At 33.2% G+C, this 15,544-nt stretch overlaps 1 protein-coding gene across 1 annotated transcript in view; it reads right to left on the bottom strand.

Moving 5' to 3' along the window:
- Positions 1 to 15,544, bottom strand: part of LOC132744546 (polyamine-transporting ATPase 13A3-like) — a 64,874-nt gene that overhangs the window by 32,569 nt on the left and 16,761 nt on the right. Inside the window, exons 6-15 of the mRNA XM_060733297.1 lie at positions 13,258 to 13,340; positions 12,701 to 12,778; positions 11,895 to 11,964; positions 10,281 to 10,415; positions 8,441 to 8,642; positions 7,547 to 7,708; positions 6,818 to 6,975; positions 3,424 to 3,612; positions 2,619 to 2,680; positions 1,676 to 1,820 (exon numbers count right to left, since the gene is read on the bottom strand). Of these exons, the coding sequence (XP_060589280.1) occupies positions 1,676 to 1,820; positions 2,619 to 2,680; positions 3,424 to 3,612; positions 6,818 to 6,975; positions 7,547 to 7,708; positions 8,441 to 8,642; positions 10,281 to 10,415; positions 11,895 to 11,964; positions 12,701 to 12,778; positions 13,258 to 13,340 (1,284 nt within the window). The remainder of the gene's footprint in view (positions 1 to 1,675; positions 1,821 to 2,618; positions 2,681 to 3,423; positions 3,613 to 6,817; positions 6,976 to 7,546; positions 7,709 to 8,440; positions 8,643 to 10,280; positions 10,416 to 11,894; positions 11,965 to 12,700; positions 12,779 to 13,257; positions 13,341 to 15,544) is intronic.

The raw sequence follows: 15,544 nt of genomic DNA, 5'->3' as shown, positions 1-15,544 counted from the left end.
ACATGCACTGCCATGATAATATGATACAATAAGTAATAGAAAGAGCATCGAAACACAAGGCTATCTGATTTATACCAGGGGGCTACGAGTATAAATCAGATTGTCAAGTGTTTTGATGTTCTTTCTCTTTTGTATCATAGTCAAACATAAAAACACGTTCCCTGTTGTCACAATATAAACCCCAGAAAAAAGGAACCAATAAACGAGAATCTGAATATGATATTTCTATCACTTTCCCTTTCTCTTCCGTCACAATAAGTAAAACCCAACAAAAATGAGCCAATCAATGGGCATGCTCTGGAGTGGGGGTAACTAATACGGTACCTGCACTCCAGTTAACGCACTGTGCATGTATATGTATACGATTTAACTCTGACACATTTTCAACAGAAATGTCCCCAAACTTTGATACAATAATAAGCGATACAACAACAGCTGAGAGAATTTATGTCACCCAGTAAGATGTTATTCAGAGGATTAAAAATTTAATTCCATACAGAATATCTTAAAACAAGTCTCATTATGAAAACCTGCAACACTGACATCTCATATTGTTCAACTAAAACTTTACTCATGCATACATGTGCACATATTTTACATTACAATTATTGATCTGTTTAACTTCTACGTAAAGTCAACAACATCATTTTGTACAATCAAGGCAATTCAACACCCACTTTGAACAAGAGCTGTCGGTAGGACAGCAACGCTCGACTATTCTTAGTGCTTGAAAGTTAAAATATGCTTGATAGAGTTACCTCCTCCTGTTTACAGGTTGGGGTCATGATGGTGAACAAGTGTGCAAAGTTTCAAAGCCATATGTCAATGGACTTTGAAAATATTTGAACTATTTCAAAAACTTTAACATAATTCTAAGTCGAAAAAGGGGCATAATTCTGTCAAAATGCTTGATAGAGTTACCTCCTCCTGTTTACAGGTTGGGGTCATGATGTTGAACATGTGTGCAAAGTTTCAAAGCCATATGTCAATGGACTTTGAAAATATTTGAACTATTACAAAAACTTTAACATAAATTCTAAGTCGAAAAAGGGGCATAATTCTGTCAAAATGCTTGATAGAGTTACCTCCTCCTGTCTACAGGTTGGGGTCATGATGGTGAACAAGTGTGCAAAGTTTCAAAGCCATATGTCTATGGACTTTGAAAATATTTGAACTATTACAAAAACTTTAACGTAAATTCTAAGTCGAAAAAGGGGCATAATTCTGTCAAAATGCTTGATAGAGTTACCTCCTCCTGTCTACAGGTTGGGGTCATGATGGTGAACAAGTGTGCAAAGTTTCAAAGCCATATGTCTATGGACTTTGAAAATATTTGAACTATTACAAAAACTTTAACATAAGTGGTTATGCCGACGCCGACGCTCAGGTGACTGCAATAGCTCTACTTATTCTTATCGAATAGTCGAGCTAAAAATTAATCTGATTTATTTAAATGCCCACAAAATAATTAGAAACTGGAAACTTTGCCACCTCATTATGAGTAATGCACCTTTAAACATAACATCTAAGCATATAAACTCACCCATTTTGTAGCATTAAACATAACATCTAAGCATATAAACTCACCCATTTTGTAGCATTAAACATAACATCTAAGCATATAAACTCACCCATTTTGTAGCATTAAACATAACATCTAAGCATATAAACTCACCCATTTTGTAGCATTAAACATTATCACATCCATGGGATCTCCCGAGATTTCTCCGTCAATGATTGTCAGAGAATGACACGTTGCCATGCCAACCAGAAAATCTCCTCTCTCCATCAGACTAGGATCATTAATTCCGTGTGTAAAACTGCAAACATTCTCTTATACATTAATCATGATAATCACATACAATACAAAACTACTGATTAATAATATGATGGTTCCTCATCTTTACTTGGTTGTGCCACATTAGTTGGACAAACTGCAAAATCAGGACATCGAACAGAAAACAGAAGTAAGGAAAGCAAGTATGCCAGTCATCACCGGCTCAAAATAAATTTGTTACTGTCCTCAGATTCTTTAACAACTCTGAACTATTTTCCACTCGAGCAAGTGCCGCCCTCTCCAGATATATCAGTTATAGACATTTCTGAGAGTAGTGAATGTTTTTACAAAGGCAAAGAAAATAAAATTGAAACTAGAGCATTTGCATTTTTACTATAAATCTGTACCAATAAGTTATTTGATTTACAAAAACCTTTTGTGTATGACAGTGTGCTTGACTTTAAATGTTTGAGAGAAAGAAAAGGGGCATAACTCTTTTAAAACAAAACTCAGACTTATCATGTTAGATAATGATAGAGAACAAGTGCCTGAAGTTTCAATCTATTCTCTTTAGTAGTTTTGAAGATACCAACTTGCACACAAAATCTTAACCAAATTGTGACGGAAACACCAACGCTTACTTGAAAGCAATAGCTCTCCCTGTTCTTCAAACAATCAATATAACATTAACTATTTACTACCAAATTACTCAGAAACATATTTTTACATATTCTAGATCCACTCAAATTATTAAAAACCCATTTTAAGTATTACATGTACATGTATATCATAAAATTATGCATATATAACAAACAAAACAAAACAAAACCAAAGAGTTTACTTTTTATCTTTGACTGGTATAACTTTTCCAAGGTCCAGACCATCTTCTGTTAAAGTCCCAGTCTATGAAATAAAACATAAATTTCAAAATTAACCCTGACCTACTGATTTTCTTAAGACCCATACACTTCAAAAATGCTATCATTTTTATTTCTCATAAACTTTTTAAATTTGGTATCTTGTTAGTTTCAAAAAAAAATACTCATTTACCATATGCTTAAACTTTTGCTGATTTTGTTATGTTGGCAATTGGTATAATCACAGTGAATTGGTATTTTGTATGGAAGTCAAAATACTACTTTTTTTACATTTTGTTACCTTTACAATACATAACTGTTTGTTCGATGCTACTTCTTCAGTTGTTTAACATCTAAAATGCCCTTAAACCATTATCAAAACATTATTACAACATGCAGGACATTTCCAAAGAATTAAAAGATATGGATTTCGGAGGCATAATGTGCTTTTAAATGTACTTGACCGGCTTTCATTTATGACATAGGCAAGGTGGTTGAGCTGCTAAAATTCAATTAGCTTACAGTTCCCTGTACAGTCCTCAACATGTATTCCTGCTTCCTTTTGTTATCGAGATAAAAATCAAAGCCATTCAAACATGACTGAGGTTGTTTCCAGTCTCCCTGCCTATCCTTTTTTTTTAAATAGCCAACCCTAGACTTTTTCTTTGCCTTACCGATTTTACATACATAAAATTAATAAAATTATATAAAAGAGTTATATATAAATATATGAAAGAAAATCCTACCTCTTTTGCCCTAGACCGGTAACAAAACCTTTTGTGGTCTTACCTTGTCAAAACATAGAAGGTTCAATCTGCCGCAGAAATTTATCCTTGGAGGACTGATACAGTAAATCTGTTTCTTCTTTAATCTGTTTTGTGCATACACTGTACCAACTGTCATGGCCGCCGGTAAAGCAGGGGGGACAATTATTGTAATGATGTCAAGGACACGCAGAATTATCCTTTCAGGTGATGCCTGATAAATGAAAATATATTTTTATATCTCACTTTTCTTTTGTATCAGTACATACAATTTTTTCATCAATTTTTATAAAAATATTGCTTTCATACTGTAATAGTTAGTAAAGACACTACGATATCAACTAGAACTATCGCTGAATGCGATTCATACCCCCACCAATGTCCTTGACAGAAGACCACTTGGAAAGGTGGTTAAGGGAATAACTAATGTGGCACAAATACATAAAAAGAAATTATCTCTGGTGAAAAAAAAGACTAATTGTACAGGTAATAGTATAAATATATATTATCAAATCATGTTCGAAACAGTTACAAATAACCTTTCATTTTCCCAATGTATTAAACATTTTATTTATAAGTCAATTTTTGACCTTCAAGTGTGGCCTTGACCTTAATCTGGCACAAGGGTAAGATGGGTTTTGCACATCACCCAGTTTGGTTGAACATTTGAGAAATCCTTCCATTAGTATAGAATTTATAGAGTAGACACAATATATTGGTTGTATGTAAATTTGAAGACTTAAAAAGGGGCATAACTTTGTCAAAATGCAATACAGAGTAATGAAACTTGACCTGCATATCTTATTTGCCACACCTCATATATCTTTTAAGTTTCAAGCAAATGCCTGCGCTAGTTTCAGAATTATTCAAGTACATGTTAAAATATAAGAACATTTTCTAAGTCAATTTTTGACTTTCAAGTGTGACCTTGACCTTTAGCCGGCACAAAGGTGACATGGATTCTGCACATAACCTTGTTGAGGTGAAAATTTGAGTAAAGTTTGAAGAAAATTCTTCCATTTGTATAGGATTTATAGAGCTGACACAACATATTGTCTAATATTTGATTGTATGTAAATTTGAAGACTTAAAAAGGGGCATAACTTTGGTAAAATGCAATACAGAGTTATGAAACTTGAACGAACAGCATATCAGAATTGTGACCCTTCAAAAATATTTTCAAGCAAATACCTTTTCTAGATTTAGAAATATTCAAATAAATGTTAAAATTTAAGAATATTTTCTAAGTCAATTTTTGACCTTAAAGTGTGACCTTGACCTTAAGCCAGCAAAAGAGTGACATAAGTTCTGCACATCCCCTGGTTGAGATGAACATTTGAGCCAAGATTGAAGAAAATCTTTCAATTAGTGTAGGACTTACAGAGCGGACATGACATACTGTGTAATATTAGATTGTTTGATATTTGACCTTCAATTGTGACCTTGACCTTGAGCTGACACATGGGCAACATGGATTCTGCACATCCCCTTGTTGAGGTGAATATTTGAGCCAAGTTTGAAGAAAATCTTTCAATTAGTGTAGGATTTACAGAGCGGACACAACATACTGTGTAATATTTGATTGTTTGATATTTGACCTTCAATTGTGACCTTGACCTTGAGCTGGCACATGGGCAACATGGGTTCTGCACATCCCCTTGTTGAGGTGAACATTTGAGCCAAATTTGAAGAAAATCTTTCAAGTAGTGTAGGACTTACAGAGCGGACACGACATACTGTGTAATATTTAATTGTTTGATATTTGACCTTCAATTGTGACCTTGACCTTGAGCTGACACATGGGCGACATGGGTTCTGCACATCCCCTGGTTGAGGTGAACATTTGAGCCAAGTTTGAAGAAAATCTTTCAAGTAGTGTAGGACTTACAGAGCGGACAGGACATACTGTGTAATATTTGATAGTGTTTGATATTTGACCTTCAATTGTGACCTTGACCTTGAACTGACACATGGGCAATATGGGTTCTGCACATCCCCTTGTTGAGGTGAACATTTGAGCCAAGTTTGAAGAAAATCCTTCAATTGGTATAGAAGTTATAGAGCGGACACGAAAATGGAGACGGACGGACCGACCGACCGACGGACCGACCGACGCGACAAAGCGAATCCATTATAGCCCCCCCACATTTTGTGGTGGGGGTATAATAATCCTTTCTTGCCATTACAACTATTAATAGTACACTATAGTATCTAAATAAAACACACTTTAACAGTCGTTTAGTGAAATTAGCAACTTGTGACATACTTGCCATCAACAAACAAATTAAAAGGCTATTGACCACCTGTTAATTACAGTAAAATTGTTTCTCACACCATAGCTGAAGAAACTTAATCCCAATCACGCTGACGCTTGACGTTAATATCAAGCGTCTAATAAACCAAGACAGATAATGACCTCATTTGACCAGGTGTATTTGTTTATGCCAGAGGAAAGATTCATGGGGCAATTAGGCAATAAACACATGGTGTTGGGTGGTCATTATGTTGCATGGTTGTAATACAGGTTAATGATTTAAATAGAGGATATTAAATGAGTGTAGGTTAATACTAAATTTATAGAACAAAATGAATAAAATCATATTATGCGAGCCTCTGGCAAGCATAATATTGTTTTATTCAACGAGTTCAATAAATTTAGTATTGAATCTACACGAATATAATATTCTATTTATCACATATATAAAATAAGAATGGTAAACTGTTAAAAATAGCCATTTTTCATTTACACGCCTATAATGTAACACTAACATTAGCGGGCTTTAATGCTTTGTTTGTATATAGCGCAAATGACGTCACGTCAAAGTGTTATTACACTAGTGTAATATCGCTTTTATTAAATGGCTTTATTACACTCCTGCGCCGCAATTTATGTGATAAATAAGAAATACACACAATTGTCTGACAGAAGTGGTCGCAATGCCAAATTAGAGACGAGATGTGGTCGGTATACTGACAATTTTTCTCAATGAATAAGAAGGCAAATATTTTGGGGTTTTTTTTAAAAGTGCCCTTAATAGCTGCGTGGTCCTATTTGTGGTGTGGTCATTAGGTGGTGTTCTACTGTATACTTAAGAATTTTACATAATCATTATATCCTTAAGAATTTTACATAATCTTAATATGTTAAGAATTTTACATAATCATTATATCCTTAAGAATTTTACATTATCATTATATACTTAAGAATTTTACATAATCTTAATATGTTAAGAATTTTACATTATCATTATATACTTAAGAATTTTTCATAATCTTAATATATTAAGAATTTTACATAATCCTTATATACTTAGGAATTTTAAATAATCATTATATACTTAAAAATTTTCATTTTAAAAGGTTGCAATGAAAAAACAAAAATAAAACATATCTCCATCCATTTTCATCATCATATTTACCTTAAGTCTGATATACTGAATAATGCTGTAACACATTCCAAACAGTGCCACCACAGCCAGGAACATTATAAACCTCATCGCATCCTGATAAAATTTAAAGCCGAGAGGTTTCGGAAACAAAATACCTCGTACAAGTTCTCCCTTCGCCGTGCTGAAACCTGTAAATATATATTACTGCAGTAATACTGTCCTCTGCTGTTTTGTCATTCATTTGAAAAATTCTCAGAATGTTATTAAGTTATTTTACAAATTCTTTCAGTTGTTTTATGTGGAAATTGATACTGATACAGTTATCTATCAGCCTAAAAATTTGTTCTGAGCACTTGTAAAAGTTAAATATTCATGTGTGTTAAGTAACAGAGGCATTAACTCTAACAACATCCAGCATCGCCCATAGAGTATGAATACAATTTTAACATTTATAAATTATAAAAATCTTTTATCTAATACAGATAAAACAATTAGCCACACCATGACAAAACCAACATAATGAATTTGCGACCAGCATGGATCCAGACCAGCCTGCCCATCCGCGCAGTCTGATCAAGATCCATGCTGTTTGCTTTCAGTTTCTCTACTTGTTAAATGGTTTGTAAGCAAACAGCATGGATCTTGATCAGACTGCGCGGATGCCTAGGCTGGTCTTGATCCATGCTGGTCAAAAACGCATGTTGGTTTTGTCATGGCACAGCTAATATAGTCTTCGAAGCTGAGAATAGATTAGTTTACCTGTCCTGACAACAACAGCAAGGACTTTGTACTGGCCATAATATCGTGTTTGTATAACTTTTGTGCCAGAGAAGAGTGTATGACGTTTATGCTGCTCCGGGGAATAAATCTCCTCGTCCTCACACTGATGTAGCGGAGTTTTTGTTATCGGCACACTCTCACCTATACATTGTAACATTCACATTAGTAAGTAAGTAAGTAAGTAAGTAAGTAACGACTTTATTTAACAAGGCTTACACATTCAGTTTCCCGATCTTCCATGTGGGCCTCAGCATAACATTATTACAATCAGTTTACATGTACACAACATATACACAACATATATACACAAATATTATTAAAATAGATCAATTAAATTGAAGTAATGATTGATAAAGCAAAAAATGATATGATTGTAGTCACCAATAACAGAGAAAAAGTGCAAAATGTACAGATAGGCAAAACTAACAATATTTATACTAATAAATACACCATGAAATTTCAAATGATAATTTAAGTGATATTATTATCTAATACATATAGGCTCATGAGTTATTTTAAAATATAACCAAAAAAAAAATATATATATATATTAAAATTTAAGTTTAACATTAACAGTTTGTTATGCATTTGATAAACTTATTAAATCTACACTGAGCCAAAGAGGCAATTAGCACTGAACTTTTTTAAAACACTTTATGGTACAATGAACCTATAATTTCATTTTGAAATTTTCAACTTAGCTCTTTTCGCCCCTAAGGAATCCTAAAAGTAGAATCAAAGAGCTTTAAAGTATATATCAGCAGATGTACAACACTAGAAGAATGCATTAGAAACGTACAAAAGGAAGATATAAGTAGGATAAAAGTCAGATAAGCAGAATAACAGTCAGATATGCTGGATTAAATAGATTACCTGTTAGCATGCTCTCGTTCACAATGCAAGTTCCCGCCATCAACACAGCATCACATGTCATCGTACAGCCGTGAGACGGTATCACAATAACATCTCCAGGAACTAGGTCAGTCACAGGAATGTTGTCATAGGTACCGTCCTCCCTGACTACAGACACCGCAGTAGAAGCTGTGCTCACCATGTTATGTAAGGTTACCATTTGCTAGCAATAAGAAAATGAATACACAATTTAAATTTAGCAATTTTCAACTAATGAAGGTTTAAAAAAACTAGAAATGTGTCCATAGGACACGGATGCCCCCACACACCACTGTTCTGTCAATCTTATGACTCTAGGTCAAATATTTTTTGGACTACATGTGCCACAAGTTGAAAACTAAATATCAACAAAGGGCCATAATTCTGTTAAATTTGGTCGCAGCAAAAATTTCCTTCCTTTACTTACCATCTACACATTAAGGTTGTTAATCCCTGGAAGTTTTAAGCAAAATCTGCCATTCCGGTTTAAGAGGAGTTGCGTTCACAAAATTTCTACATAGTATATAATGAAAAAATCAACAAAGGGCCATAATTCTGTAAAATTTGGTTTGCAGCAAAAATTCCTTCCTTTACTGCCATCTACACATTAAGGTTGTTCATCCCTGGAAGTTTAAGCAAAATCTGCCATCCGGTTAAGAGGAGTTGCGTTCACAAAATTTCTACATAGTATATAATGAAAAAATCAACAAAGGGCCATAATTCTGTAAAATTTGGTTGCAGCAAAAAATTCCTTCCTTTACTACCATCTACACATTAAGGTTGTTCATCCCTGTCAGTTTTAAGCAAAATCTGCCCATCCGGTTTAAGAGGAGTTGCGTTCACAAAAATTTCTACATAGTATCTAGTGAAAAAATCAAACAAAGGGCCATAATTCTGTAAAAATTTTGGTCGCAGCAAAAATTCCTTCCTTTACTACCATCTACACCTTTAGGTTGTTCATCCCTGTAAGTTTAAGCAAAATCTGCCATCCGGTTTTAAGAGGAGTTGCGTTCACAAAAATTTCTACATAGTATATAGTGAAAAATCAACAAAGGGCCATAATTCTGTAAATTTGGTCGCAGCAAAAATTCCTTCCTTTACTACCATCTACACATTAAGGTTGTTCATCCCTGTAAGTTTAAGCAAAATCTGCCATCCGGTTTAAGAAGGAGTTGCGTTCACAAAATTTCTACATAGTATATAGTGAAAAAATCAACAAAGGGCCATAATTCTGTAAAATTTGGTCGCAGCAAAAATTCCTTCCTTTACTACCATCTACACATTAAGGTTGTTCATCCCTGTAAGTTTAAGCAAAATCTGCCATCCGGTTTAAGAGGAGTTGCGTTCACAAGATTTCGGGACGTACGGACGGACGGACGGACGGACTGACGGACGGACGGACAAGTGCAACGCTATATGCTCCCACATTGTGGGGGCATAAAAAGTCTTGTTTCGGTATATGTATTTAAATCTAGGTAAGATTTCTAATATATACTAGAAGGGTTTTTTGACACAAAAACATATATCGCTCACAACTACATGTATGTATGTTACTGACCACTCCTGTGAAGTTTAGTCGAAATCCCACCAGCAGATTGGCCTGTGAAAGCTGAGCAAGATTTTTCTTCTTATAGCTCGGGCGGCCATTTCGTACAGTGAAGCAGAATGAGACGACACCAGAGGGGTGGAACAAAGAACTTAACTACATGTGTGACGCAGACACCAACACCTAGGTGAGTTGGATAGCCCTATTGTATTAATATAACAGTTGAGCTAAAAATGACATTAAAATTGTTAGGCTACATGTAAAATACAGACTTACCCGTTTAGTTTCGTACAGTGACACTCCCATGGAAATGCAGGAGATTAGGAAAATACAGGCAGCATAGTAATAGTATTGATCCAGGGACCACAAAATGATGCTTGCAATTTGAAAAATATAGAAGGGATTCAGCACCTGAAAATGATACACTTCTTCTTATAATATATTATAATACTTCATGTTGAAACGTCTTTTTTCATTAGATAATAAAGACGTTTATATAGTTTTACAGTTTAACCCTGATTATTCCAAGAACAGGGGATTTAAAATTTACTTCGAATAATCGATGTAATTTTAGGTAATAAAAGAGCATGCAAAGCGTACTGTAATTATCACGATTGTCTTAAAACACGCATGTCAGTTGCAAAATTTTCACAAGTCTGGACAGTCAGTGAGTTAATCAGCGCCAATTAGTGATGGAAATCGGATTACATTTGTTCCAATCGATCATCGGTTCAGTCGGATGGGACATAATCGGTAACTTTCGAATAAAGTCCGCGTTAAAAAAGAAATAGGGAAGTAAACATTTCTTACCAAGGCACTTGATTATATTTAGTATCATGAACTTCATTTAGCATTTTCAAGACAGTTTTAACCTTTATAGTCATAATTTTACGAAATAGATTTTATTTTTCAATGGAAATCAAATAATTTATAATTTCACATCAAATTATATTACTATTGTTTACATCACTTATTGATCCTGTTTATTTCAACTCCAAATTGTCTCTGAGTGATTTTTTTTTGCGATCGGCGAGGTGTTCCTAAAAGAAAATTACCGTCAGAATTGATTCCTTTGATACTTCAAACATTTTTCGATGACGTCGCGGAAACAAATTTTTGTGAATCGATTATTGTTGTTTTACATAACAGTAACTGATCATCGGCGACTTGCGACAATCGGAACATCACTAGCGCCAATAAGTCTGGCTTCAAATAATTGGTGTGAAATTCTGTCATAATTGTATAGTTGGGACAAAAATTTTACTTCGATTAATAGGAGGTATTTGGATAATGCGTTTTGATTAATACGTTCCTATTTACATTTATAGAGAGTTATAAACAGGTTATATCACCTAGCAGTAAAGGTTATATTTCAAAACAACCATTTATATAGGATCATATAACCTGTCAGAAGTCTTTCTAGCTGATATAATAATGAGATACCAAATATGCCAGTGAAATATAACTCACAATAGACTGTCTAAAACCGAGTGAAATACAAAAATGTGGTTGACATTCTATACATTGAAAGAAACAATGTACATCAAAAGTAGAAAGCGTAAAAAACAACATTTTCATGACATCAAAGTAATGTCACAGAAACTAGCATTATTTGAATCTTTTTGTACAATGTATGACTTGTTTTATTTTTATTTTTGTGTGTTTGTTTGTTTGTTTGAATTTAATGGCACATTGACACATAACTGGCCGTGCCAAGCACACTATAATTGTTAACATAAAGGGTTGTTAGTAAAAGGTTATAAAAGGAATTAGTTAATTCTTAAAATACAGGTTTATTTTTATTTTTTTAAGTAGTCGATCAATGTTTATTGGAAGGAACCAAGTCAAAAAGATCTGAAATCTAATTTACACCTATTTATAGTATCATACCTCTTCTATAAATAACCTCCAATAAGATTTCACTTCAACATCTATAGAATTCTCACCATAAACAACACGTCTGGAAAAATTAGAAACAGAACCTACATTTAAACCAAATGTATATCACACATTTCTAGTACACATGCATAAAGTTAACTGAGCTTAACATGAAAATCTGTTAAAATTGATGTTTAATGACATCATTATATATGACATACATGTAAATAAACCATGTAAGTGAGCAGCATAATTCAAAGACATTAAATACAAAATAAATGTGTATCATTTGTACATCAAAAAAGCCAGAATCATTTGTTTTGAAAACTATTCAGATGACTTTGTGTTTTCATTTGAATTATCAATAATAACTATCCTTTACAGAATATTTTTCATTCTATAAAACATTAACAAATAAACAGTAACATCAGCTTATAACGAACTCATTGGGTGATTCAAAATCTGTTCCTTATATCCGGAGTTCTTTGTAAGCATATAGCAAATTAGTTCCTTGTATCAGGAGATTTTATAGCGAACATATAACCGCATATATTTATATCAAATAAGTGCAAAATTTCGGGCCCAAAAAATAGTTGTTTCTTATAACTGGAAGTTCGCTATAGTCGTGTTCACTATAAGTAGATTTTACTGTATCCCTATATTTTATATGAGGTAATATTAGAGAAAGTTGTGTTATATTTATTGAATCAGCCATATGTGCTGAACATTTTCATGACTGGTGCATTCTCAATACACGAATTATTTTAAAGGCTTTAAACTTTTTTACGACCTTGAAAACAAAACTGTGGTTATTTTACCTGTGAGCTTGCTGTAAAACACTCAGACCTTTATATTTCTCATGAAACTCTCCACATTTTGTGTTTGCAGACAGGTCCCTGTGTAAACAAATCAGTATATCTAGATAATATATACAGCATATTAAAACAAAACTCTGTGGTGAATAGCAGAAACTTCATGATGGAATGAATATATGCATGAACTCTAGGCTAGAAATGAGTGTGAAAGTCATATACAAATTTCTATATTTCAATTTGTTGTTATAAATCACACCAATGAAGGCAACTTGACAGCTTCATTGGTATAGAAAATTGAGAGTAAAATGGCCCTCAATGCATTATTTCTTTCACAAGTGGTTTGAAATCAAGGACCTTAACCACTCGACCAGGAACGCCTCTTTCCAAATTCAAATTATTTCTGAAAACTAGTGTTGCCAAAATCAAATTATTTTTGAAAACTATTGTTGCACATCAGATAATAACTCCGAACATCAACAGTCTACTCCAGATTATCTCCCTTTATGAAGAGTTTTCATACACCTTGAAATTACATTATGAAATACAAATAAAATACTTACAGAAGTCTGGTATAAGTCTTCAGATGTTTACTCCAGATGTATCTTACATGTTGAAAGTCAAAGTAACATATAATAGGATCAGGCTGAAAGCAAAACAAGCATCATGTCTTGAGGTTAAACTCTTGTAAACAACAAAAATTATACATAATTGTCCACAATAAGAGACGTTGTTCACAATTTAGACTGATTTACAAATATTTCGAGACGTTGTTCACAATTTAGACTGATTTACAAATATTTCGAGAAATTGTTCACAATTTAGACTGATTTACAAATATTTCGAGAAATTGTTCACAATTTAGACTGATTTACAAATATTTCGAGAAATTGTTCACAATTTAGACTGATTTACAAATATTTCGAGAAATTGTTCACAATTTAGACTGATTTACAAATATTTCGAGAAATTGTTCACAATTTAGACTGATTTACAAATATTTCTGAGAAATTGTTCACAATTTAGACTGATTTACAAATATTTCGAGAAATTGTTCACAATTTAGACTGATTTACAATATTTCGAGAAATTGTTCACAATTTAGACTGATTTACAAATATTTCGAGAAATTGTTCACAATTTAGACTGATTTACAAATATTTCGAGAAATTGTTCACAATTTAGACTGATTTACAAATATTTCAAAAAATTGTTCACAATCAAGACTGATTTACAAATATTTCGAGAAATTGTTCACAATTTAGACTGACCAACAAATATTTTGAGAAATTATCCACAATTTGACTAATTTACAAATATTTCTATAACTTCATAACTAAAGACATATCAAACTTATCGGAATAAGTTCACCTTGTATGGACAAAAAAATTATTCAAGTACAAAAGGGTACTAATGTGACTACTCATTACTCTATAGTTCTCCGTATTGCTCATTTCAGCCATGTTCAGGATAACTGCTGCATAAATATTTTAATTAATGAAAAGCATCAAAGTGAAGTTCTATCTTTCAAAAAATGCAACTAAATTATCCATTCTTTAATTAAGAATTGTCAGGTAAATAAACAGTTCATTTACATTATCTATTTCATGCTTTTCGGTGTTTAATAGAAATATATCAGTGAAATATAAAACTGATATTTTCACTGTTTTGTAACAGTGAAATGACGTCATGTTGTATTATTATTTGGCGTGCTTTTCATCTAGTATTAGGTTAAAATGTCTTTTTAAATGTTTCTTTATATATAATAAAAGGAAAATTTGTTTAGTTTAGTGTAAAATCAAAATACATTTCACCTCGTGGACACCAAAAATTCGTAAGTAAATATACCTTTTGGTGCTCACCCGGTGAAATATATTCCGATCTTACACTGAACTAAACAAGAGCCCGGTTTGAGCCGGGTGATGCTCCCCGAATAGGTTTTGGACACAGGAAAGTACACCGCTTGCAGTTTCAGAGTTATGTCCGTGGAAAAAGTTCAAAGTGCAATAATTCCAAAATTAGGCAAGGCAGAGTTACAGTTCTTTGCACTGCACTTCTAATCAATGTGATCTATCAACCTACACAGTTTCTTGATGATATCTCTATGATTTCTGAGTTATGTCCTGGACAATTCAAAAAGTAAAAATAAACAAAGGGCAATAACTCCAGAATTAGGCTAGATAGAGTTATGACTCTTGTGCACTGCACATCTACCCATTGAGATTTATCTACCTACAAAGTTTCATGTTGATATCTCTTATAGTTTTACAGCTATGTCCTGGACAAGATTTTTCTAAAAGGGGAGATTATTCAAAAATGAGGCTTAACAGAGTTATGGTTCTTTTGCATTGCACCTCTACTCAATGAGATTTATCTACCTACAATGTTTCATGTTGATATCTCTTATAGTTTTAGAGTTATGCCCCGGACAAGATTTTTCTATAAGGGGAGATAATTCAAAAACCAGGCAGAATAGAGTTATGGTTCTTTGACAATGCATTCCCCCTTGATGCCCTCTACCACTGTATGAAGTTTCAACAAATTATCTCCAAGGGTTTTCAAGTTATGTTCCGGACAAAGTTCAAGTTCAAAGTATTAAAATAAACAAAGGGCAATAACTCCAAAATTAGGACAAAAAGAGTTATTGTTCTTATGCACTGCACATCTACCCATTGAGATCTATTCACCTACAAAGTTTCATGTTGATATCTCTTATAGTTTTAGAGTTATGCCCCGGACAAGATTTTTCTATAAGGGGAGATAATTCAAAAACCGGGCAAAATAGAGTTATGGTTCTTTGACACTGCACTCCCCTCGATGCCCTCTAACCACTGTATGAAGTTTCAACAA

This window comes from Ruditapes philippinarum, unplaced genomic scaffold (genome assembly GCF_026571515.1).
Source record: "Ruditapes philippinarum isolate M1 unplaced genomic scaffold, ASM2657151v2 ctg8989_1_1_1_1, whole genome shotgun sequence".
Lineage (NCBI taxonomy): Eukaryota > Metazoa > Mollusca > Bivalvia > Venerida > Veneridae > Ruditapes > Ruditapes philippinarum.
Note: the sequence above shows the minus strand (reverse complement) of the source record. Positions and strands in the feature narration are given on the sequence as shown.